At 50.6% G+C, this 25,300-nt stretch overlaps 1 protein-coding gene across 1 annotated transcript in view; it reads right to left on the bottom strand.

Moving 5' to 3' along the window:
• The window catches only part of LOC136296097 (hydrocephalus-inducing protein homolog), an 88,571-nt gene that overhangs the window by 36,586 nt on the left and 26,685 nt on the right, over positions 1–25,300 (bottom strand). The window contains 10 exon segments of the mRNA XM_066194920.1: positions 1,534–1,686; positions 2,555–2,719; positions 3,167–3,302; positions 4,546–4,646; positions 5,458–5,666; positions 7,723–7,790; positions 9,703–9,926; positions 11,106–11,224; positions 12,467–12,566; positions 13,824–14,016. Coding sequence (XP_066051017.1) covers positions 1,534–1,686; positions 2,555–2,719; positions 3,167–3,302; positions 4,546–4,646; positions 5,458–5,666; positions 7,723–7,790; positions 9,703–9,926; positions 11,106–11,224; positions 12,467–12,566; positions 13,824–14,016 — 1,468 coding nt within the window.

Raw genomic sequence — 25,300 nt, 5'->3', positions numbered from 1 at the left:
CTCCTGGCTTCTCACAAAGGCTCAGGGCCAGAGGAAGTCATGACGGCTCAAATCCCACTCCAGAAACCACACAGCTGGAGGACACTGCTGAGAGCCTGAAGAATATCTCCGCAAAACCAGTTGAGCAAAACCCCAACACCAAACTATCCTTTCCCAAGAGGCCCTCAATGCTTTTCAACGTCCCCTAAAGGACCGAGGCCCTCACTTCCCACTGATCATCCGCTGTAGAGAGGTGCCCCAGGGCCTTCTGCTTTGGAAAAGTCACCTCTAAATGGTTATGGCAGAGCAGGAAAGCAGGAAGCAGAGGGAAAACTGGATGACATGGCTCAGTGGGCATGGCCCACTCTTCCTAAGAACTCGTGTCCTCTGGTTTCTCATGGGCTTCACAGATTGGCCAAGAGAGCTGGAAGCTGCCCAAAGGAGGGAGGAAAGGCCCCGCACCAGCACAGCTGTACAGACACAGCTCTGCAGGTCCAGCCCTGGAACGAGCACGTGAAGCCCATCCTTTACACACCAGGCCCACCCAGCCAAGGTGCATTGCTCCCTGAAGAGGTGGAAGGCAGAATTTCATTGTGTAGTTCGAGAAAGCTGTCCTGGAAAAATCCCTCACTTTAAGGTTACATTTATCCCCCAAACTGCAGGAAAAGCAGCAAGAGGAAAAATCATGCCCCTCCTCTTTGGCTCAGGAGGCTGTGGCTGGACTTTCCCACATGGCCTGATGCTTTATCCACAGACACAAACAAGTCCACAGGATCAGGTTTTAACCAGCTCCAAGTTCAACACACCCAGCATGGAGAAGAACAGACCTCAAGCCCCTCAGAGATCTCCCCCTCCAGCAGACATCCCACCCAGCCCCAGGCCCAGCCTACAAGCCCTTCCTGGCTGCAGCAGCCCTGCTCTCCCTGCCAGGGGAGCAGCCCCAGCTCCTCTGCCCTATGCAGCCTTCACATATTAAACAGCCATTCTCTGCAGCCGGTCCCCAAAGATGCTCTTCAAAGGCACAGAGACCACAGGCTGGGGGGGTGCACAACCCCCACACATGTCTTTGTGTGGACAGCCCAACTGGCCTGACCCACAGCAGGTGTGAAAATTGCCTCCCCACCAGCAGTCTGAGGACAGACCTCACACCCTCTTCTCTACCATGAACAGCAGTTTGGCACAAAGCAAATGTAGATGGCACAGGGAAAGCACAGGGAAACCCATGCTCTCCGAGGAGCAAAGGACCACAGGTTTCTCTTGATCTCAGAGCTCAAAAACCGTGACACACACAGCTAAAGACCTTCCATAAAATTATGGGAGAACTCGTCAACACGATCCAGACGAATTTCTGCTCCAACATCTCTGCACCTGATTTCACTGAGGAGTGCCCCAGCTAAAACCACTCCAGAGCCAGGTTCCTTTTGCCTCACCCAGATGGAATCTTGGAGTATCTCGCTTCCTCTCACACAGGCCGATGCATATAAAAACCACGTCATGGCAGCTTGTAATGTCAACCAGTCAATTTCCCTGGAAAACGGCCCCACAGATACTTACAATCTCTAGCCTGAAGTCTAAATCGACGAGATCTTCGTTGAAGAGGCCAAAAGCTTGTGAATTAGGCCTTAGCACTGGGATCCTGCCGAACTCTATCAGCCTTGGACTTATGTAGACTGCTGACAGCCGTCCAAGGCTCTGTAGTTCTGTTCTCTGTTACAGAAAGCAGGCAAGAAAGATTTAAAAAAAAAAAAAAAATCAAACCCGAACAGGGAAACCTAAAAAAGCTTAAACAGCTCAACCCAGCTCAAGTTATTTCTTTAGGGACAGCTACCATTCTCCAGCTGAATTCCTGGGATTTTGGGGGGAAAAAAATAAAGCTTATGTATTCACCTCCAAATTGAAAAGGATTAAGTAAAGAGAAACTTTCAAACTACAAATTATTGGTCCAAAGGTAGAAGCTTTGCAAGAAATCTCTAGTTAAGATCAGGCTGACAGTTAAACAACTGGTTCTTCGGGTGGGGAGAAACTCTTCTCTTTAGGTAAGCAATCTGATAGTTGAAAGCAAGTGCTCAGTCAAACTTCAGGCTCCCTGGCACAGCCTGCACTGCCTGTCCTCCCTGTTGACTGGTTTACATGCAGTGCCACAATGGCCCAGGTTCAGATGTTTGGTGCCATCCAGGGAATTTGGCATCATCATTTCCATGTTTTAATGTAAGCTTAAATCCTTGCAACTACTCTTCAGATGCCAGCTTTCCTTTCTTTTACAGAAAGCCCAAGGTTCCCAGAAATCTTCTGACATCCTCTTTTGTGCTGTGAGGTAACATTTTAAAAAAGATGTTTCCAAAGTTAAGAGCATTTTAAAGATTCATTAAAATGATCCTCAATTCCAGCTTAGATGAACTACCTTCTGGGTCAGACACTGACATTGCCACCTATAAGGCACGAGCTGTTTATGCCACCTGCCCCTGCTGTCCTTCTCCACAGCAGCCTGTGCCTCTTTTCCCCGGAAGAATCCCCGCACACTGTGCACCCTGCCAGGACCAGTTGCACGAAGGCACACACCTCCCCTTGCACTCACCAGTGGGTTTCTTGCATCCCCAAACACGCCGGTACAAACACTGGTGCAACGCTTGCCCAATCTTTGGATTTCAACTGTAACTGGAATCTCTGCAGCGCTCCGAGGCTGGAGAATCCCACAGGGTCTGGGGCTGGAGTAGAGCACAGGAGAGTCCTCCTCGGGTTCCTAGAAGGGACAGAATCAAATCCAGCTTCAGAGGGACCTCTGAAGAAACTTTAAACTCCTCAACATCCATCCCAACAGCAACTTACACACATTTTTAAAAATCCCCAGGACAAAGGTAAAAGGCACAAACAAGATCCAAGAATTGTAGGCTTAGCATTCTCAGGGGGTTCTGCAAGGAGGCTGCCAGCACAAGCACTGGTGTCTGTGGATGCAGCAGCTTTTCACAACCCTCGAAGATCTCCCACAAGAAAACACCCTGAAGACTAGAACGTAAGCCCTTTCCTCAAGAGATTAAACTGCATCCTAAAGCTAACATTCAGGTAGGATCCTGTTCTCAGCAGATCTTTAAGACTGAATAGAAACCGGCAAGGTCTTATCCAAACCCTCTTCCCCCCTAATAATCTCCACAGTAATATTTGAGAGGAGGAGGTGGATGCGATGCCAAACCTGGGGAATAAGCCCGTAGCAGCCAGTAAGGTGGGTGTTATTCCAAATGAAGAACTTCCTCACGAACGGCGCCTTCAGGTCGCACTCATGGATCCCCCGGTTTTGGGGGTACACTTGCAGCTCAGGAACGAAACATCTGGGCAAAGAGATGACCCCAAGGGAATCAGAGATACTGAGAGAATGGAGAACGTTTACCCTCAAAGATTGTGAAATGGAGCACAACACCTTTGTCACTGTCAAATACACATTTAACAGCCCTACGGTGAAAAATTGCCTTCAAAGTCTTCCCACTCAAACATGTCTTGTCGAGGAGGGGCAAAACCTGAGAGGCAGCACCCAGAGGCTGCCAAGTGCCCCAGGCAGAGCACTTGGTCCCACAGCTGCCTCAGCCCCTCCTTCACCCAAGAAGGTTTGCAAGAACTCCTGGAACAGTCCCAGTGATCCATGAGCTCTGGGGGAGCCTTCCCAACAGGGATCAGTGCTCAGTAAGGCTCCAGGAACACACGACTCTAGTGTCTCAGTAAAAAGGACTCCCTTCTCTCCCATGGTGCTGTTACCCTGCCTGAGAACTCAGCTGTTTGCTCCAGCCTTGGAGGGCATGAGACATCACCTGCCCCACAGAGTGGGAGATCACTCCCTCCCAGTTCCTACAACTCCCCTGGTCCTTCACTCCACAGGTCCAAATACTGACTGTCCCCAATTGCACTTGCTTTTCAAACATGGCAGCCCAGGCACTGACGAGATGGCTCTGCCTGAGAGTGGGAACAGCACCAGGGAACTGCATCCCTCTTGTCATTAAACTGACACCTAGAGCAGCACAGCAGGATGGAATTCTGCTGGAGCAAGAACAACTTTTGCTTTAAGCCTGAGAACATCAAAGCTCAAAACAGGAAGCAGAGAGAAGGGGAAAAAATAGAGCTGACCTGCCACATCAAGGACTGATTTCCCCTCTGAAGATCCTGCCCTCACCTCTCTTGCTGTGAGCCACTTCCCCACTGTCACGTGCCCTCGTTAACAGAACCAGACCCTGACCCTCAGCAGACTGCTTGGTGTGCCCCAAGCCAACGCGGGCTGGTTGCAACCCAGCACAACTCCACCTCTTGCAGGAAGAAGGCGAGGAGGCCCTTGGGAAACTTGCTTCACCTCAAGCACCAGGTCAATAAATGATATCATTCCTGGTCCCTTTAGAAAACGACCCAGGACCACGCTGGGCTGTCAGCAGGGCTGCTTTTCACCACAGGCTGCTTTTCAAGCACTGCTGTTCTCATGTCCAGCTGGGCAGAACATGAGGTCATTAAACAACACGTCTCCTTGGGAGCTGCAGCCAGCACATCCTGTGCAAGGCAGCGCGCTGGGGGAGGCCAGGGAAGTGCTGGTACCTGGCCTTGATGATCAGTGATGCCACTCCCTTGCCAAACCACTCCAGGTCCACCAGCAATTTCCGGTTGTATTCCGTCACGGTGTTGGAACACAGGGTCACCTGGTGGAAGAGAAGAGCAGTAAATTCTTCTTTACAAAAGCTCATGACTCACGTGTGATGTCCTCCAGTTTTTGTGGTAAGTAAAGGGAGGATTTTGCCTTAATTCTTCTGCCGCTCCACGTGTAGAGCAGTCTCTAAGAGTGACAAAAGCCTTCTGGCAAATACCAGATTTGTTAAGCACACCTTGCTATCAGGGCATAGGTCAGCTAAATTAAAACATTAGACTAAAGCTCTGTGCAGCACTGTGTTCAAATTAAGGGGCAAATTTTCATCTGACTACAATGACATAAATGCAGTGGAAATCTGCTGACTTGAACAGAATGAGTTCAGCTTTACAGCAGGAAGCTGAAGACAAAGCGTGGGCCAGCAGGTGCTGGGCAGTTCATGGCCGCAGAGTTTTTTGCCTTCACTGGAGATCCCTGCAGTGAACACAAATCATTCTACTCCCCAGGACAGGAGAAATGAGACCAAGAAGAAAAGCAAATTGCTTTATATAATGACATCTGTCTAACAGCCACCTTTGGTCCACGTCCGTCCTCTGCCCACTTGCAATCAAAGACATTGCTCTCAAAAACACCAAAATGCCTTCAGTACTTGACCATTATGGGACATGATTTCAGCTTGTGATTTTGGAAACAAATCAGTGCTCCTTCAGGAACATCCCGAGTAACCCAGCTCACAGAGGCCCCACGCCAGTGCAGATCCTCGCTCACACGATGATCAGAGCTGGCATCAGAGCTAAAGCCCTCCCACACTCCCGTGAAGCGTCAGACCCGCTGCTGAAGTGTGTGTGGCTGGACTCTTCCCATACCTCGATATCCTGGTGTTCCTGGGATTGGAGGGTCCTTTCGCTGGGGTTCATTGTAAACTCCCGTGGCTTCACAGAAAAATGAATTCCCTCCCTCCAGGAGGGCTCACTGTCGCTGAGTATTTGCTCAAAGCTGCTAACAGCAGGCTGAGTGCCATCGTCCGGCACCCGCGAGGTGTTAGTGAGGCGACAGGTCTTGGTGTAGGGAAAGCCTAGGAAAAGGACACAAATATCCATTTAGGCACCAGTTATGTCGTGACTCCTGGTGGGAATACCCTGGTAGCATGAAAGCGTGATTGGAGTTTAGCTCTTTATTATCTGAACTACAGATTACTGAGAAGCTGCAAGAGGAATTAGTCGTCACTTAGTTCCCTTTAACACTGATTCCAGACTGCAGCCTTGAAAATGCCTGCTCTTAGCCCTGCTCAACACTGCAAGCTTCTCTCTTTCTGATGGGGAGAAGCTCCCTCACCTGCCCCAAACCAGCACCAGTTATTTCTCCCTGATGACTGTGCACCCAGACCAAGCATTTCCTCTGAAAATTCAAACTGTAAAATTCCCTGTTAAGTCTGCCAACACTCCTACCCTTTTCAAGATACATAAAGAGTGAGTCGCCATTGAGAAGAAGCTACAGCAGAAGAAAGTGAGGATGGAATCAGGAACTAGAACGTGATGCAAAGCACCCTAATGCAGTTTCTCTCTGCAGAATTCTTAAGGCGTCTTTTGGTTTGGGCCAAACAGACTGGGCATGTGACAGCTCAGAGCCCACTCAGCTGGAGGCAAACCCGAGCCTTGACCCAACAAGCGGGGACATCGCACCCATACTACTCACTGTGATTGCTGCCTGCAAGGGTTTACCCCACCTTAACTCTGAGATTTGCTTTCCATATTGGAAAGCCAGAGATAGTGCCACGCATGGTGGGGATGTCCTGCAGAGCCCGGACACCAGCCACAACCCGCTCTGCAGTGGACTGGCTGGCCAGCTCTGTGGGGAGGAGACTTCTCCCCAGGCCTGCTCACCAAGAGTCATTTGAACACAGGTGGGGGAAAAAAACAACTGCAGGCGCAGCCCAGAGCTTCTCTGTGCCCATCAACAGTAATCACTGCCGGCTCCAGCAGTGACTCCAGCAGGGAGGCAAGAGAAGCACAAAAGGGACAAACACAGATGTCAAAACCTCAAATGAGACTGAGGTCACCACATGCAGACAACAGTCAACAACAGTTAAAAAGAAGCAAAGATACAACAGCTGCCTTCAGCTGAAGAGACCTTAGGAATGCGTTTCTACCTGTTGCCTTTCTTGTTTCATTTATTCAAAAGGCAACTTAACCAGTGCCTCAGTGGTGATGCAGGGTGGCGAAGAAGCAGATCAGGAGAGGCAATTAGTTTTCTTAAAACGTTCAACAACTTCATTGTTATGAGTTTAGGTTTCGTAGTGAATTTTGGCCTCAGTCTGGGAAGGGAAATACAGGAGGTTTGGGGTGGTCTCGGCTGTGCGGGTGGGCTTTTCCATCCGGGGCTCTTTGGGAGCTGTGCCGTGATGCCGCGGGCGGTTGTGAAGTCGGAGCCGAGGTTTGCAGGGGGCAGACCTTTCCGTCCTTCCGCGCGGGGCTCGGGAAGGTCGGCAGCGTGCTGCTGCGGGACGTCGTGCGCTTGACGCCGGGCTCAGCACCGTGATCGAACCTGCCCGCCGTCCCCGCTTCTGCCTGCTCCCGATTGCCAGTGCCCACATCTCCTGCTGCCCGTAGTTTGCAAAAGCAGCGATTTCCTCCTTCCCTCCCTGCCCGTGCCGGCTGGGAGGGAAATCACTGCCCTGCCAGAGCCCACCGCTCCTCCAGCCTGTGATCATAACCACACCAAAGGGGAAAACAGGACTCGGTGGGTTGGAAACTTCTGGCATTGCGTTGTCGTCTGTGCTGTCCTGATATATTCTAGTAACGAACTGCTATTCCTTTTCCATATTTTTGCCTGGAAGCCCTGTAATTTCAAAGGTATAGTAATTTGGAGAGAGGAGGGTCATCATTCCATTCCGTGAAGATTGCCACCTTCCTTGGCAGAATCTGTCTTTTAAACCAGGACAGAGACACCAGAAAATACTTGCTCCTATTTGATCCCACAATGGCAAAATGCTACCTGAGGCACCTGCAGTTCACACCCTGAAGAGGCTGTTGTGGCAGAACATGAGCAGTGCTGGATGCTTTTACGTTCAAGTGCTCCATTTTGGAGCACACAGATCCCTCCCGCTGTGTCCCAGCGCAGGGAACGCTCACCAAAGGAGATGTCACCGAAGTCGAGCTCATCGGTGTCGAAGTGTAAAGTCGGCCCAACGACACACCCCCTGCGATGACAGGGACACAGGAGGAAATGGCTGCGTTAAAGGGAATTGCAAAGCCTCTGGCTGTCATGGCTTGGGGGCACAAAACCTGGTGTCAGGGGCATCGTGGGTTTCAAATCAACACACCACCATGTGCTCAGCACAGTGTCCATGTGCACAGGAGGCAGCTAAAGCCAAGAGGCCAGCAGCCCACAGCCACTGATGGGGCTTTGGACACAGGGCAGGCAGGAAAAGCCCCCAAGTTGCCGGTGGTCCCATGAGGGACCCTGAACACCCACCCAGACCTGTCTCCGTGCCTCAGTTTCCCCATCTGTAATGGGATGGACATAAAGGTGTCCCCACAAACTTCTGTAACCAGCCTTTCCAGCCACAGGTTCCCTGCTTTGCTACTTGGCTGTAACTGGTCTTCCAATGGAGGAGCTTTCTCAGGAGATTTTGACCCACACAATCATTACAGACAGAGTTTTGAGACATGAAGCCAGGGGAGCCCCAAACATCCTCCAAAAAGAGCATTAACAGTTCTACACAGTGGACAGATGAATCCTAGAGGAAAGGACCAGCTTGTCACTAGTGCACCAGCTGGCACAGCCAGGAGCAATAGCTTAAACAACCAAACATGGGTGTCCTGAATCTACCACACCTCCTCCCCTGGCCTTGAACTCAGCAGACAGGCACTAAAAGTCACCAACATCCACTGAAGGCAGCACTTGAAGCTGCCCAACACGAGTTTATTTCATGGTTGACGCCAATTAATGCGCACCCTGCCTTTTGGTTAAAAGTCAAGGACCAGTGAACTGTGTCTTCTACTGTGTTCACAGGATTGTCCCTGGCTCCGCTCTACACATCTCAACAAGAGACACCTTCTCTTGCTCAAGGAGAAAGCTGCTTATGGAATAACATCCCACGCATGACCAGTTTGGGGAAGGACAGAGGAGAATCAATTATTTGATGGTGAAAGGTTCCCTCTTGATTTCCAAAATCAAAATAGCAGCACTTTTTCTCCAAAAGCAAAGCCAGTGTAGTTGTTTCTCTACTATGGGCAGACCTAGTCAACACTGTTCTCCTGCTAAGTAATAAGTTTCATGTTATTTTTAATCCATCTCCCTTATCTTATTGGTATAATCAACTGCAGATTGCTTTCATTTCTTTATTGCCCTGATCCAGTGCCTCCCAACAGCAGCAGCCTAGCTCCAAAGCTCCAGAGCAGCCAGCATCAGCTTTCCTGCTTACACTACGTTATCCTACCAGCACACGCCTCAGGCTAGCAGGGACAAGCCCTCTTGCTGCTGTGGTCCTGAGGACTGAGCTCTGCCTCCCCCATCATCACCCCTTCTCCCTTCTGCAGGGCCAGGATTATGGGATGAAGCCCATGTCCTTGGGATGGTTCCTGCTGCACAGTTCCCTGTCTCCCACATCAGCCTTTTCCTGGCTGTGGAAAGGAGGTAGCAGAGCACTCTGCACAGGAGCTCGGAGCACAGCCTGCCTCCATGCATGGCCATGAGAGGTGAGCTGAGGCTGCTGCTGCCCGTTTGGGATGGATTATTAACAGAAGTTTTTCAAAACACTGCTGCTGGTGGAGAATCACCCAGGCTGGCCCATCTCCAAAGCCCTGGGGGCCTTGCTGGGTGCTCAGGGGGGACATCCCAGAGCAGCTACTGCCCAAAGCTGATCCATGCCACTGCCTGCCATGGCCCAAGGCAGAGGGACATCCCTGCAGGGAGGAGTCATTCCAGCTCCTGGGTACCACACAGGGCAGCAGGCACCCCCACACTAAGGCAATGCCAGGATCAGAGCAGAGATTAAGACCTCAGGAAACATCTTTTTTCTCTGCCCGGCCCCAAAATGAGGTAGGTGGGGGATGTCCCAGAGACAGCTACAGATGTGCCCACCCAGAGTAAGCTCCCAGAGTCCTTACTCGATGGTCAGGATCACAGGCGTAGGAGATCCAGCCACACGGAACTGGAATGGTTCCTCAAACCGCCCCAACACGGCGGCATCCAAGGAGATCTGAATAGTCTGGATCCCACCTGGTGCAATGAGGCCCTCCTCGGGTACAAACTTGAAGCAGCAGCCCACTTCCGTGTTTGAAGGGATATAGGTGAAGGGAGCATCAAGAACTCCTTTGTTCATCAGTTTCACCTGCAGCAGCAAGAAAACAAAATGCAAGTACACGTGAAATCTTCCCTTCTTGGGAGTCATTTTCTAATGGCGCAATTAACACCCAGAAAAGGCAGAAGATGCTTTGTGCTGCTGGACGGCAGAAGTCAAAAAAATACAACAGGACAAGTTCTGCCTTTGGGTTTTCATGCGAAGCTCACATAACTCCACATAACTGGAGTCACCCTGGGGTTACCCCACGGACACAGAGCAGTCCACCTCTGGTCAGTAGCACCAAGCTCATTCAGACCTGGCCCTGAGAGCAACGTGGGGTGATTGCAGCTGCGTAGTGAATCACCACAGAGCTGCTGCTGCCCCAGTCAGCGCAGCTCCAGCAGTACCGTATCTACGCATTTACCTTTTCCCATACCGTGAAAACAATACACTGAGAAGGAGGCATCAACATCAAAATGTACAGACAGCGCCATCTTTTGGTAAGAAAACTCAACGTGTCTTTCCCTTCCACAACCAAACTTCTGAAAGTGTCTGGCATGATGTAGTGCCTCGTTTTCTGCCTCTTTCAGTTGCTCTCTCTTTTTTTTTTGCAAACTTGACCCCCAACAGGGGGGAGGCAAATAGGTAGAAAAATCTTTTGCTTTATTCCCAGGAACACTTTTCTCTTTGTAGAGCCAGAGATGCACCAAGCCTGAAGTGTGGTGAGGGATTGGACAGCAAGGGAAAGAATCCTCAAGCCCTTTGCAAGGGCCTGCACTGAGCCAGGAGGCTGGATGGCTTTCCTGTGACTTCCAGGAATGAGCAGGAGACACTTGACTAAAAATTGTTTGCGGTGGACTGAAGCTCAAATGTAGCCAGCTTGTCCCAGCTGCTTCTGAACAGCCCAGTACAAAGGTGCCTTGTGTCTGGTGCTGCCACAAAAGCCTCTGAACAGCTTTTTGACCCAGCGTTGGGTCAAAAGGGGTTGTTTTGCAGGAAGCCTCCCAGCTGATCCCTATGGAAGGCTGCCCAAAAGAAGGGACTGGGGCTTCATGAACAACAGACACATTTTTCTGGAACACCCCCTTCCCCCCCGCGCCCAGATTTGACCAGTACATCAGCTATTCCCTGCTCACAACTGCCCAGGTTGCCAGGAATTCCACAGGTCCACCAGGCTTGCTGCTGCCTCAGGAGCCATCAGGATCCATCCCAACCCCTGGTGCTCACCTCATGGGTGTGGGCGGTTTTGACAAAAACTTCCCCAAGGTTCAGGGTATCACAGCTGAGTTCAACCAAGGGTCTGCGGCCTTCCCCTCTGAGGTGCAGGGCCAGCCTGCTCTCACGGCCTGGGGAGAGATGTCCATTTCAGTACAATAATTCCCTCTGTTCTACTGGATTTTCCAGGCTGCCTCAATGCTAGACCCTGATTCTGAGCTGCATGCAACCAGCTCTTGATGCTGCAGCAGAAGATATGGACCCTTCTCTTCCCTCAGGAGATATCCCCTGGGGCTGACTTGCAATTTCTAACCCATTCCTTGGTCTGGTTTCCAATTTTAGCCACCAGTTTGCTGAGTTTAAAACATCTCTGGTGTCCTGTAGCGACAGGCCAAGGAGTGACAGGTATAAATTGAAAGAAAGGAAATTTAGGTTAGATATTGAGAAGAATTTTTTTACTGTGAGGTGGTGAGACGCTGGAGTAGGTTCCCCAGGGGAGTTGTGGAGGTTCCAGCCCTGAAAGTGTTCAAAGCCAGGCTGGATGGGGCTTGGAGCTACCTGGTCTAGTGGGAGGTGTCCCTGCCCATGGCAGGGGCCTTGGCACTAGACAGTCTTTGAGGTCCGTTCCATCCTTAACATACTATGACTCTAGGGTTTCCTCCCCATGCACTTAGAGGAGCTTTGAAATCCATTCATTGAAGGCACAAAGCTCACGAAGACTTTGGCAATTGCTACCTGGCAAACTGCCAGGCAACAACTGCCAAACCACCTGGCCCAGCAGCACAGGACTGCTGTCCTCCACTTCTGACACTCGGCACTGTGTTCTGTTTGCACAGACTGAGAGCTGCAAGGTGACAATTCCCACACAGGGAGAGAAGCAGGTGCTGGCCAAGGGTGGTCCTTCTACCAACACCCTGGGCTCAGCGGGGCTCCGCCTCCGCTGGCCTGGTGGTGTCTGGAGGTGACCCAGGCTCAGGGAGCACATTTCTAACTCAGCTCCGACTGCCTGATGGTGGATCCATGTCAAATGGACCCATCCTGGAGGCCAGTGGTCTAGAGGGGCTTAGTGCTTGTTCACTAAAGCTGTTCTGCTCTGCAGCTCCTTGGCCTTTGAGGAAATGCTGGCAAAGCCGTGCCATGAAAACATCTCCCTGCACTGCCTGGGTTGTTCTGGGATCAGCAATCCAGACACAGGTGTTCCGAGCCCTGGCCTTGCATGGGAAACTCCCTGGAAGCTGCAGGGACACTGGGGATGTGCCAGCACTGCCCTGCTGACCAGGAACTCTTCCCAGCAGTTACATGGGAGCCCAGTGGGCTCAGGCTTGCTCCATGGCTTCACTGTGGGTGAGAGAAACAGGGGAAAGGAGCTGTACCTGAGATGTCACAGTAGGCCACACTCTGATACTCCAGTGCTTCCAGGGGTTTAAAGGTCACCTTGATTTCAGCCGAACAACGTGGCCCAATCTCTCCCTCCTGAAACAGAAAGAGACAGAAAAAGATTTATCTTCAAACTTCACACTTCTTGTTTTCAACCACTCCTCTAAGCCTTTCTTCAGAGCATCAGTGATGAGTGAACAACATAAGGAGCCCAAGGAAACACTCTAAACCCAGCTCAACACACCACTGGGCGCTCTCAATGCTCAGCTGATCAGCCCCCACTCTCCACAATGTTCCTGCTGCTCTGACACAAGCTCCTGGTCACATCATGCTGCAGTCAGCTACAGTGGTACCTAACTGCCATTGTGCACTGGTGGCTCTTGGCCTTAGACGGGCCATAGGAGTAACCAAGAACACGATCCCCTTCCTTGGAAAGAAAAATATTAGTTTAACCTTTTTTCAAAGAAAGCAGAGGTTGGGATTATTCTAGGATTTACTCCAGGATGAGAAGGGATTTTGCACTGTGCAGACACCAGGCATTCATCATCTCTCACAATGCCAATACTCAGAATCAGGGCTCTGGCTGATGGGAGGACATGGGCGTTTGCTTGCATAAACAGAAAAAGAAAAGGTTTACTGTCCCCGTGTGCAAGAGAACTCAAGATGCCCATTATAACCTCCCACCCTTGTGTCCAGGCTCACAGATGACACTGGGAGACTCACAAACAGTGCGAGTCGTGGTTAGAGGAAGGGACAGGCATTTCTACGATTAACCTTGGGCTGAATTTGGCCTCCTTTTCCCAGCGAACCCTTGCATGCTTCAGGTCAATCCGTGAACTGGCACTGCTCCAACACCCTCCGCTGAACCCCACGCAGCAGCACGTGTCGGGGGAGCCCCTACCTACAAAAACTGCTCCCTGTGGACACTTCAAGGACACGGAGTGCCCTGAGCTCGAGCCCTGGCAGCAGAGCTCAGCTTTGTCAGGCTCCCAGCCCTGCCTTGAGCCTGCAGGGCAGAAATACTTTCAGCAGTGAGCTCTGCAGCCGCACCAGAAACTCCATGTCCTCCCTCTGAGCACACCGAGCCAGCTGAGGACCTGCTGAGTGACCGCACCCGGGGGAAGGGGCGGGGGTAGGGTGGGCTGGAGGAGGAAGAGGAGGAGGAGGAGGAGAAGGAAGAGGAGGAGGAAGAGGAGGAGGAAGAGGAGGAGGAGGAGAAGGAGGAGAAGGAGGAGAAGGAAGAGGAGGAGGACGAGGAGAAAGAGAAGGAGGAGAAGGAAGAGGAGGAGGACGAGGAGAAAGAGAAGGAAGAGAAGGAAGAGGAGGAAAATGAGGTTCTCAGCTATCACTTACCATTGGCTCAATGAAAAAAAAGTCATTGGAGAACAGCAGGGGGTCTTCTTGCACCTTTGCCTTCTCCTCCTGGACCTTTTGGCTCAGGAGGGAGGTGCGATTTTCACAAAAGCCCTTCACCTTCTTTATTTTTTTCTCCTCCATGAAGTCTTCCATCCAGACCTTTGGTGGTGGCTCCAGCAAATCACACTGCCTGCAGCCGCAGGGAGAGACAAAGCCAGCAGGTCATTTAATATATTTGCAGAGAGAAGCGAAAGTGCGGGAGAGCAAAGCACTTGGGGAGGAGCGGCAGCTCCCCAGCAAGGGCTGACCCCAAGCCACGAGGGTCCCAATCGGATCAGAAGATAACTTGTTGTGCACAAGCTCAGCAGGTAGCTTTACTCCACACTTGCTAGCTCAGGAGAGCTTTGGAAAGCCAGCATCCCTCAAGAGAATCTCCTGCCTCAAAGCCTCTGCCAAAACTGAGGGAGAATCCACCAGCCACCTCAGCTGGCTTTTCCTACCACTGAGCTGCTCGGGGGAAGCAGATAAAGATCACGGAGCACCCACTGCAGGACTTCCCTGGGAAAGGGAGACGAAGCTGGGTTGTGGTTACGTGTTACCAGCATCGCTCTTTGTTTCTTCCATTTTGGACCTGCCCTGTTCCCTACTCTGCCTTTCACAAGAGCATCCCAGAGTACTTCCAAAGGAAATTGATGAATTCAGGCACCGCATCCCTTCAGTGACATCCAAGGTTTTATATGCATGAAAACAGAGGCTGTGAGAGGGGAAGGGACTTCTTGGTGCAGGAGACAGACAGCAAACTCCTGGAGAGATCATCTTTTCAGGATCCAGAGCTTTTTGGGTCCCATCCCAGTGCATGGTAGTAGAATGGCCAGAGAGGGAAAGGATCCTGCACTAGCTCCTCTCATAAAAAAAAGTCCTCTCTGCTCTGAGATCTCAAAAGCATCTCTGACAGCAGGAGAGTAGGCCTTAGAGCTAACACCATCCCTAAGACTGGAAGTAAGGAAAAACAAAATGTCCTGGTGACAGGCTAGGACACAAACTGGCATGAAAATAAATGTAATTGGAAAAAAGTATTACGAAGAAAAGAAGGGTAGTGGTAGTAAGTGAATCCCTTCTAAGGGGAAATGAGGGCCCTGTATATCGAGCGGATCCGTTCCACAGGGAAGCCTGCTGCCTCCCTGGGATCCAGGTACTGGATATCACCAGGAGATTCCCTAAGAACTAAAAGAACTTCATCTGTTCACCACTGTCTGGGGGTACAGTGACTGTGAAATAACAGAGTTTTCAACATTCAGTGAAACAAGGAGGGGCATCAACAAAACTTCCACTCTGGTCTTCTGGAAGGCAGCCTTCGGCCTGTTCAAGAGATTGTTTTGGAGAGGACCATGGGAAACAGCCTTTACAAACAAAGGGGTACAGGAAGGATGGACATACTTCAAGAAAGAAGTCTTGAAGGCACAGGAACAGACTGTCCCTGTGTGCTGAAAGATGAGCTGACAGGGAAGACAACGAGCCTGGATGGGCAAGGAGATTTGGAAGGAACTAAGGGGAAAAAAGAGGGCGTATCGCCTTTGCAAAGAGGGGCTGGCAACTCAGGAAACGTTGAAGGATGTTGCCAGGTCATGTAGGAAGAAGATTAGGGAGGCAAAAGCCCAATTAGAACTTGAGGAAATCCAGTCATTGCAATCAACCTTTCCTTCCCAAAATGCCATCCTTGGTTGGAGTATAAATGGAACTGGAATGCTGTGCTGAGCTCCTGCAGCCCAGGGACACACACCCTAATGCCAGGGATGGTTTACTTGGCCTAAACCATTCAAAATCACCAACACCCCCCTGAGGCCATGCATTAGTTTCAGTCTTGGGCCATGTATCTCACTGAAACGTATCTTTCAAACCAACCTCCTCTTCTCTTCATTGTCGGCTTCCTCAGTAGGAAACATCTTCCACTGGAAGTGGGCTGTGATGTTACTCCTGTTTCTGATGAACATGCTTGTGTGGCTTGATGTGGTGATGAAAGTCTTCTCAACCTTCATGGAATATGTGCTCAATCCAATGTTGACATCTGCAGCTTCTGCGCGAAGGAATGTGAAGAAACTTTCTTCACCTGGAACAAAGCAGAGTCTTTGCTCAGCTAGCTCAGTTGCTGATGGAAGCACAAGGAACAAAGCAAACCACAGGTCACGGAAGAAAGTGTCATAGCTTTTAAATGTATTAGCAGTTCCATGGATCAGTACATTTATCACGTCCTGACAGCTCTGTGTGTACTGCGTGAGGATGTCCTGGGCACCTCCTTAACCACCTTATTTCCAAGGTGTTTGTAGAGATTTGGCCCCAAGGTGACAGTATGTACAGTGGGATTTGTCAGATGTGCTCAGGTGACCCACTCAGACCACTGGGATTTCTGCATCAAAGTCCTTCAGGTGACACTGAGGAGCCCTGGTCAATCCTGGCTTGCCGAGGTCTCCCCTGCGCATCCCACGAGACTCCTGCCCCTCCTGATCCCTTGGATCCCTTGTTGCTGACAAGCAAATATGCCTGGGGGCATGTGGGCAGAAAAAGGAGACCCAGAGGAACAGGTGAAGTGACAGCCCACAGCAGGAGGGGACACAGGAGAGGAAACACAACCAGCCTGGCTTTGCAATATGACAAACCACTACAAAATGAACACCATAAAAATCATCATCATCGTCATCTTCCTGTCCAAACCCACAGCCCCATCAGTCTTGAAATATTTCATATTGTCCTGATCTCAAAAACCAAGATGGAGCATTTCAGGTTAAATACAAAAGGACAAGGAAAGATTAATAAGTACAGAGCAGCTTCTATATGAAGTCTGAATGGGATTCCTCAGTCTAGAAATCAAATGGGAGATGTGAGAGGTTTGCAACAGCATGAACGGCCTGGGAAATGGGGACGAGGAAAAATTTGTCTTGATTTGTCACCATACAGGAACTTGAGGGCCTGAAGATGTTATTAGGCAAAAACTGCATGGATGTGTAGAGGGCAACATAGTAAAAGGGTCTGTGACAAGCCAGTGGAGAAGCGGCATACAGGACAGAGGTGTGCAAGAAATACACTGCATTGGAGAGAGTCTGATGGAGACCTCGCAGCTCACATACAGCACTGCCCAGGAGTAAAATAAAACTTCACCCAGGCGTAGCCACACAGTAGTGGAGAATCAGGGTTCCTCCTTCCTCCACTCTGCAACACCCAGCAAAACAGAATTCCAAAAATCTCAGCCCTGTTAGAGGGGATCCACTTTTTCAACCATTTAAACACCAGCTATTTCAGTTTTCTTTGGGGCAGAGCTGGAACAGAGGAGGTACATCTAGAGGGAATTGAGGGGGATGAACAGGGAGTGATGGTGGAGAACTGTCCTGTGTCCCATGCGTTGCCCAGCACTCACCTATGCAGCGCGCCACCAGGGACCCGAAATGGTCACCGCACGTCAGCGGGTGAAATCCCACTGTCACCTGCATGGTGTGACCAGGGCCCAGAATTCCTTCGGCTGGAACCACGGAGAAAGGACTGCAACACAAAGAGAGGATCAGGACTTGGGGGGAATTCTGGCCATGACATTCTTTCTGCAGTGCAGGTCACTTCAGCTCACTTGGGCAAGCAGGGAGCAAACAAACTACAGCCAAGACAGACAGAACAGCCAGGATCAGAAACAGCTACTGACCCACTTCTGAGGAGATCCAGCCCTCAGAAGATCCTGTGGGATAAAACGACCTAATCTCCCCCATACTCTGCATCCAGCCTTCTGACTGCCAGCAATCCCATCAGAGAATGGTTTGTGAAAAGCACAGAGAGAGTTAAGAGCTATCTGCATGCATAACTTGACGCTGACTGCCTCAGGAATTTCTCATTTCCTGCTACCTATAAACTTCCTCTCAAGAGATGCAAATGTTAGGGCACTATCTCTCTTGTGAGATTACAGCCTAGGAATCAGACAGGGAGAAGGAACTTTCTCTTGAAGACCACGGAATAACTACTGTTGAATTTGCAGCGTGGCTCTTTGGTTTATTTTACCTTGAAAAGATCCTGAATTAGCACATTTTGTCAGCATTTCAATGAAAGCTGCTCTACAAAAAGGAGCAATCAAAACTCTGAAAGAGTGCAAATGCAGATTAGAGCAATACAGTGACATGGAAACAAGACCCAAAAGGAGGATGCCATTTACAATCTGAAGGATCCAATCCCAGCCATATGAAGCACCATTAGCAGGAGCACATCGAGGAGGCAGAACAGGAGGGTTTTGTGTATTTACCAGCAGTGCAGTCTGGGGCCCTGGGTTGTCATCCAGGCTGGTAACTGTTTGCTTGGCTCACCAGACAAACTCTGCGCAATGTGTTGGAAATAATTACGCAAATGTCTTGGTGCACTTTGGATGTAACAGGAGCAATTAGGATTGGTCACCAGGTGAACAGTTCTTGCCTGACAAACACAAGACTCCGTGCTTTGATGCTCAGGGACAGCTCAGGTGAAATGTGCTTCTGCCCAGAAGTTGCTGGGCTTTGTGCTCTTCCACAGCCCCACTGAGGAAACAAAAGTTCCTCAGTGCTTTGCTGGTGGTCAATCTGTGCACAGAAAGGGTGTTCTGGGGAGTTTGGTGATGAACTTATCACACACAAAAATATAGAGAACATCTGGCAAGCTGAATTTCATTCATGTCAGTAGTGACAGCTGATGAACTTGCTTCAGGTTCTGCTCACTAAGGACCTATTGCTGCAGTTATGGGCCTGACCTGCTCCATTACCACTAGTGAGAACATCACTAGTGGCTGATGGAGAAGCCTTGGGCCAGCAATGTTTATGTGCTGGATGTGAGACTTTGGGGAGAGAGGAGGAAAGACAAGGCCCCAGCAGCCCCGGAGCCCGATTACTGTACGAGCTCCCACATCTGCCCCGAGGGTGAGCCAGCACTGCTGCAGGTCTCTGCTGGGGCTTGGGGGATCGGTGCCTGGTGTGGGCAAGGCACAGGATTTTTTTCTTATTGTTTTGTCAGGAATTTTGCCAGAAAGAGAAGCTGCCAGTTAAGGGAGTCCCTGGCCACACTTCAGCACTCCCTTCCCTTCCCTTCCCTTCCCTTCCCTTCCCTTCCCTTCCCTTCCCTTCCCTTCCCTTCCCTTCCCTTCCCTTCCCTTCCCTTCCCTTCCCTTCCCTTCCCTTCCCTTCCCTTCCCTTCCCTTCCCTTCCCTTCCCTTCCCTTCCCTTCCCTTCCCTTCCCTTCCCTTCCCTTCCCTTCCCTTCCCTTCCCTTCCCTTCCCTTCCCTTCCCTTCCCTTCCCTTCCCTTCCCTTCCCTTCCCTTCCCTTCCCTTCCCTTCCCTTCCCTTCCCTTCCCTTCCCTTCCCTTCCCTTCCCTTCCCTTCCCTTCCCTTCCCTTCCCTTCCCTTCCCTTCCCTTCCCACTCCTGCCCCATGTTACATACTCCTGCCCTCAGATGGCAGGATGCGAATAACACTCCTGGGAGTGACCTCAGGGGTTGCGTGAGAAAGAAGATATCTTCTTATTTTCAAATTACCAGGAGAAGAGGATCCAGCCAAGTTTCAGTTGTCAGGGCTGAAAAACTGAGTGCAAATCAGCCCTTGCATCTCCTACATCCCACCCCAGGCTGTACCCACCAGACTCCCCTGTTCCTGCTGGAGCAGTCATCTCTCATATAGACCTGGCTCCCCAAGACCCAAGGACACAAGCTCTACAGTTAAACTTAACTCCTCTGAATTTCAGTCAACATCACTAAGCTGTTCCCTGAGCCCACAGATAAGAAGGACTGTGAAGGAGACATCCCTGACGCTATAATAACCAAATGAAAACCACTGCCAAGAGATGGGGCTGGCAGGATAAATTTTGGCCTTTTATGGCTTGATTAGAGCAATATAGTGAGTTAATTGTCAGCTGTTCCTTAAGATAGTTCTCATCCTGTTAGATCTACCCTTTCAATGAATCACTACTGCACCCGACAGGCAGAAAAGATAAGGTCATGGAGGGGTTTTAATAGGTCGTCTTCGGCTTTTTAACTAGTCCATTTGTATGTTTGTTTCCTTGTATGGCATCTAAAGACAACTCCAGATCTCCCAATGGCCCCTTGCAATCCCCGGACACTGGTCTTGCTTTGAGCAGCGTATTTGCTCGGACAATTTCCAGAGGTCCCCTCTAGAGAAAGTTATTCTATACTTTTATCTTCTAAATCAGCCCAATTGCTTTTCACATAGTCACTAAATGTCTCATGTTTCTAATACACCTGTGCCTATGCCTATGGGCATGTGGTGTATTGATAGGCCTTGGAGGAGCTTGACATTTATGAAAGTTCCCAATGAAGAATTCATGATCTTTTGGCAAACATTTAACACAAACCAAAATGAAAAAACAGCAGAAACACAGGAACTTCAGAATATGTAAAATGAGATCTCAATGAAAGGGGGCACGACCTTATTCAGAGATTTAAAGCACGTGTTTGAAATTTTAAACCGGCTTTCAAAGGTTCATCGTGGAACAGAAGAGGGGACTGATGCCCTCAGCTGACAAGGGAAATCAGATCAGCTTTAAGTAACAGGAACTGCACCGGCTGCCTGCAACACAGCTCATGTTGGGCATCTGATGCAGGCACCACTGGAAAGCCATGTGCCTGTGTCCTCCCAGAGAATGGGTCTGTTTGGCTGACAGTGGTGAGTACCCATTTCAGAAGCTGCTTGTGCTCAGGAGGGCGCAAGCCAGCAACTAACATGTTCCAGCACCCCCCAGGAAATCTGGGGCAGAGAAAGCTCAAAGGCTGCATCCTGCTAAGAACACTGAAAGCAAGAGCAGATGCCATCCATCCTGCCCATTTCCAGCCGGCGACGCAGGGCAGCAGCTCCCATGCTCTGGTTCCTTTTGTTGTTCTTTCCCAACTCTGTTATCCCCCAAAGGTGTTTTGCACAAGGACAGATGAGCTGCCTCACCTCTCGGTGCCCAGCTGGTAATGAGCTGCCACACTACCACAATTCTGAATCAGCAGACTCTTGCGGGTGCTGCCCTTGACCGGACACTTTGAGAAGTCCAGCTCGTCTGGGAAGTCCAGGATAGCTCGGGCAGGGATGGCCCGAATTGGCACAACTATCCTTTCCTCTCCACTGACGCAGACGAGCTCATGGGAATAAACCTGCAGGAAAAGAAACTGTCTCAGCACAGGTCATTTGGTGCCATCTCCATGGCAGAAGAAAAGCCATTTCCTATATCCCTTCAAGGGTATCAATTTACCTATTCCACCCCCAAATGAACAATAAGTTCTACTAATATCTCACATTTTAAAGGCAGCAGTGCACTTTGCAAAACCTATCTCAGTGGCATTAAGCTCTTGTGTCACTTGGGTCATACAGACAAGTGCCCAGGGCCACCATAATTTTTACTCTCAATTTTAATGATGTTAAATAATTCCTAAGTCCCTTCTAAGGAACATGGAGCTAGGGAACACAGGACATTCCTCCTTAGGTTACTATATTCCCACGGATTGAGAATAGGACAAAGTGTTAAACTGAATCTAAGCAGCAAAAGGAAACTGAGAGAACAGCTGCACCCAAAGAGATCCTGGACCTCTGGCCTGGTGTAGAAATATCTGTTTGCTCAGAACTCCCCTCTAATTTTGCCTCTCCAACCAAGTCACGAGAAGAACAGTGCTAAGAGGTAGCAGGATGCTGTTGCAAAGAGCCTCTCTTTTTTTTTCCCTGCAAGGCCTCCTCCCTTCCATGCCATGTCCTAAACCCCTCTGTATGAACGAGCCTCCAGATCACAGCGCTGAGAGCAGACTTGCCAGGGCCTCGGCACTGGTGTTCAAACTCGCACGCAAAAGCACAATTGGCATGGAATGGGCGCCAGCTGACAGAGCAGCCACAGTGACAGGCATGAAGACAGAGCCGCAGCAGTGTCGCTGCCACCGGCTCTGGGCCCACAGGTCTGCCTGCCTGCAGGCTGTACCTGCCCTACACGAGCTCTTTCAGGCAGGTGTCCAAGTCCCCTGCAGCTCACCAAGCTCCTGCTGACTAAGGGCACCTAGAGCTCAGTGTGCCTGTGCCAGGCTGGGCCCACGGGCACAGCACATCCTCTGCCCTGGCCTTGCAGCCGTATCATGGTCAGCTGTGCTCTGGGACAGCACAGCCGCAAGGCTGGAGAACAGAGGGTGTGAAAAAGCACCGTCCTTGCTCCAGCCCCGGGTGAGGCAGGGAAGCTGTTGCCCGTCAGGAAGGCGGAAAGCTCTCTGACCTCTTTGTTCCTCTAGTACTTTGCAGAATAATGAAACCCCTTCCACTATACCTAGAGATGGCCAGACATCTATCAACACCCCTCTACCGTTTGCCTACTGTTCCCTGGGCATCTTTCTTCCCTTGGGAATGCTCAGAGGAATGTGCAGCGAGGGGAAGCAGGGCCTGTCAGGCCTGGGTGCAGGGCCTGACAGCACATGCCAAGCTGGGACTGGCTGCAGGCTGCCTGCCCACGGCCTGGAGCCAAGCTCACAGCATGGGCTGTACCCAGAGTGCAGGGACAACAATGGCTTTGGAGATAATTCTGTGTTTTGGCTCCTCCAGTCTCACCTTGTTCTCGTCAGGAGTGAAGTGGACGTGCACATCGGTAATGGCGCCTCCTGGCACGGCACGGCATGCATCACTGGGGCCCGCCAGCTGGAAGTAAGGTGAGCTCTCCATGGAGACCTGCACCCCCTGAAGATTCTGCAGGAAAGACATGGAACCATGATTTTGCCACTTGAGGAAACAGGACAAGAGGAGACCTGTCCATGCCCTGGTGACGTCCTTCCTTGACCCCTTTTCCAAAGCCCTTTCTGCTGTGGAGGTACAGGCACAGAATTCCCAAGGGTGAACTTGAATCCCTTCTGTCTGGCTCCAGCATTTTGGCCAGGGGCAGTAGGGCAGTGCCTGGTGGGAAGGAAGGGCCGAGCAGGTCAGCACCGGCAGGATGGAGACAAGAGCACCTGAACCAAATCATCTGCATATTCAACAGGGCCAAAAACCTGCTGATTTCTGCCTGCACACAGCTATGCAGTCGTGTTCCACGGAGGGAATGGGCTACCTGAAAGCATAACAGCACATTCTCCTGCGGGGAGGAAGAAATTCCTTTCTAGCAGGTCAGCTTTGGATAGGGCAGTTCTGGGGGATACAGTCATGCAGGCAGAGCAGCAAGAGAGGAGACCAAACACTGTGGCCTTACTGGGAACAAATGCAAACCTGAAAAGCAAAAGAAGGAACACAGCAATCCCTAAAAAAGGGAGATGACAAAGAGAATTTAAAGCGCCAGTAAAGCAGCAAGGAAGAATCATCAACTGATTACAGCAATCACCTCCCCGAAAGTGATGGAAACACAGACAGGTTGTGCCTGTTGACTGTGGGCTTCAAAGGCATTTTCCTCCTGGAGAAACCTTGCAATTCTTTAGGGGAATGGTCTCTCGCCTTTTGACCCTTCTGGAATTTCCTCCCTACATGTCCACACCTAATTGGCTGAATGCCAGGACCCTCCCAAAATAGGAGACTAGATAAGACCCCTGGATTTCTTTGTTCTCTCTCTTTCGGCCCCTGGACCCCTTTGAGGAATAAACGACTTGGAATAATCTGGGGGTAAGAGCCTCTTTTGAAATCTTTTGTCCTGTCCCTTCGGAGATATTCCTCCAAAGCCTCTCCAGAGCTAGCCCTGGGGAGGGGGGCCGGGCCTGCGGGGGGAATATTTCAAAACATGACCAGCACTGACTCACAGTGTGGTTTCAGTATTAAAAGCCAACCTTGGCTCTCCAGGGGTTCTTGCTGCCTGTGCAGGCAAGCTGGGCTGCTGGGCATTCCCGCTTGCAGCCAGCAGGCCAAGTTCTGCTCTCTGGGATACACAGACACAGCAAACATGCATTTTCAACACATAGATATCAACCCCTGAGCACCAAAATGCTCTCAAAAAGTCTAAACCAGATGATTTTGAGTCCTTCCTGTCTCTTCCCACCAGCCCACTCTTGGCACAAGCCTCATTTAAGAAAATGTTTCCCTGACTGAAATTCAAATGGTCTCAGTTTTCCCCTTTAGAGTCCAACACGACTGCTGACGTTTTTCAACTTTTTCCCTCTCAGCTCTCTTGGGAAACTGCAAAACAGGAGCACATGGCTTTGGATGTTCTGTGGTTCTCCAAGGGGAAAGCAGAGCACCATGCTGCTTTTGGAAAATCTGAGCAGAGCTGGATGAATCTTAGCAGGAGCCTGAAGTGGCACCTAAAGGCCTCCTACTGCTTCTGCTACATCAATCTGATTCCAGGGCTGTTTCAGAACATTTCCTGCCGTGCCAGTGCCACTAATGATAGTGATTCCAGCAGAAAGCGTAGACGACTCAGCCCCTGAGCTTTGACTGTGAGCTGCACAAAGGGAGCCAAACAGGCTCATTTCCCCAGGCAAATGTCAAGGGACTGTGGAACGAGCCCAGGGGAGGGGATCTGATGCTTCCCCAGCTCAGCCCGTGGTGGGGACCTCACCTGCGCCTTGCGGGAGAAGCCTGGCAGCACCAAGTCCACAGACTCTCCTGGCTTCAGGTCCATTGACAGCGGCTCCAGCCCAAACACGGGGGCCGTACGTTTGCGCCTCTGGGAATCACGTTTGGCCTTGGGGCTACTGTGGGCTGAGGTGCTCTGGCCCTCCTTCCCAGCTGGCCTGTTACATTCCACCTTCCAGAAGAGCTGATGGAAGTGGTGGCCCCCATCTGTTAGTCTGAACTGATGAGCACAGGGAAGGAGGCTAGAAGAGAAACCAGAATGGAAAATAGTATGGGAGAAGCTATTGTCCTGGTCATCAGATTGCTCCCACGGAGGATTCTGAGCTGTTAATAGCTTGGAGACCGTCTTCATTTGCAGCTCTTAATGTGGACCGGGAACAGTGTCTGATAAGCTGCCCTTCTGATGTCGTTATTGCAAGGAGGAATATGTTTCTAATGGTAATGTAGCATTTTCCAGGCCAGGCTAACAGGATCTGGTGTTTTCCTCCAAAATGTGTGTTCTGGGGTGATTCATACTGTTACTGTATTTTGCATTAATCTGCACCCGAAACTGTTATTGAATCTTTGAGATCCTGCACCTGAGGCCCTTGTGTGCGGGGGTATGATTGCAGGCAGTTTTAAAAGCCAGCGCGGAGGAAGTTTCTGGACGATCCCAGCAAGCTGCTAGAAATCATCTGTCTGCTCTAGGAGAGGAAACCAGGGGAGCAGGGGCTCTCTCGTTCATAGAAGCTTTGGTTTTGCACTGGTGGTCATTTGTAGAAACTTCATTTCGCAATCAGAAACTGTTTTGAAGTGAACTTTGCAAACTCTGCTGGCAACGGAAAAATGAGCAAGGTCCTGTGTAGAAGTGTACCTCACCTGGTAGGGTTTGCAGCCCCACAGTGGCAAGGAGGCTTCCATTTAAGGGAAGGATTTGGGTTCCATTCTTTGTTTCACTCATGAGGTAAAAACCAGAGGTTTTGA

Source organism: Chamaea fasciata, unplaced genomic scaffold, assembly GCF_029207755.1.
Source record: "Chamaea fasciata isolate MVZ Bird 193981 ecotype frontalis unplaced genomic scaffold, bChaFas1.0.hap1 SCAF_12, whole genome shotgun sequence".
NCBI classification, from domain to species: Eukaryota; Metazoa; Chordata; class Aves; order Passeriformes; family Sylviidae; genus Chamaea; species Chamaea fasciata.
The sequence above is the reverse complement of the archived record's forward strand: the minus strand, read 5'-3'. Positions and strand labels throughout refer to the sequence as shown.